Source organism: Microtus ochrogaster, chromosome 4 (assembly GCF_000317375.1).
Source record: "Microtus ochrogaster isolate Prairie Vole_2 chromosome 4, MicOch1.0, whole genome shotgun sequence".
Classification (NCBI taxonomy): Eukaryota; Metazoa; Chordata; class Mammalia; order Rodentia; family Cricetidae; genus Microtus; species Microtus ochrogaster.
In genome coordinates this window covers 81,050,673-81,051,590 of record NC_022011.1, presented here as the reverse complement: position 1 = coordinate 81,051,590, position 918 = coordinate 81,050,673, and the positions used below count along the sequence as shown (strand labels likewise).

Here is a 918-nt window from a genome sequence, read left to right as displayed (position 1 = left end):
TATCAAAAGATGGCATTTTTGATTTCTACTATCTGGCTCAAACAGATCTATGAATTTTATCTCAACATCAATTCTATAAAACTCCACGACTCCTTTTCCATCTAAGGACTTTCTGGAAGAGCAGGAATCTGGAAGCGCGGTGTGTGTCCCACAGCACCACCTTCCCGTCTGCTGCATGTGGACTCAAGACGCTCAGGTAGAGACAGCCCCAGGAGCTGCCTCTGTGCTGAAGTGCACAACCACGTAAACTATACAATGCATGAGGCCCATGACAAACTTAGCTACCACAACACCAATGACAAAATTATAGGCCCCATACCTCTCCCACATCATAGATGACAATCTGTCCTTCAGAATCGCCCACGGCAATCTCTCTTCCGGAGTGGGTCCATCTCACACGGTTAAGAGCAGGGTTTCCTTCCACAGAGATGCTGGCAGTAGGTACCTAAGTTATTTAAAATACAGGACAGTTAAAAGTTTCATCAAAGTTTCTAAACACAAAGAACAGTAATTCTTCTCCAATTTGTGTTTTTAAAAAGCAGATGTTTGTAGGTAAAAGATAACCCCAGCTCTTGGGAGGCAGAGGCAGGTGAATCTCTGTGTTCAAGGTTTACAGAGCAAGTTCCAGGACAGACAGGGCTACACGGAAAAACCCAGGGTTGAAGAACAAAGCCAAACTCCCAAATCCCAAATCAACCAAACAACAACAACAAAAGCATCTCCCCACCTTCCCTCTGTTCAGAGACTTATTATGATGACATTAACTTCAACCCTTGAAGAGGAGTTGGGGAGATAGCCAGTTTTATCCAAGAAATTCTCACATGGCTGCAAATATCTCATCGGTGGAGGGGTTTTGTATTTAACTTTAAGTAGTCAAACTGTTTAAAAATATGAGACTAAAACCCATTTTAAAACATT

General features: G+C 42.6%; 1 protein-coding gene across 7 annotated transcripts in view; it reads right to left on the bottom strand.

Moving 5' to 3' along the window:
* The window catches only part of Dync1i2 (dynein cytoplasmic 1 intermediate chain 2), a 54,342-nt gene that overhangs the window by 2,133 nt on the left and 51,291 nt on the right, over positions 1–918 (bottom strand). For all 7 annotated transcript variants that reach the window (XM_005346551.3, XM_005346556.3, XM_013345883.2 and 4 more), the window contains one exon: positions 320–445. In XM_005346551.3, the coding sequence (XP_005346608.1) occupies positions 320–445 (126 nt within the window). The remainder of the gene's footprint in view (positions 1–319; positions 446–918) is intronic.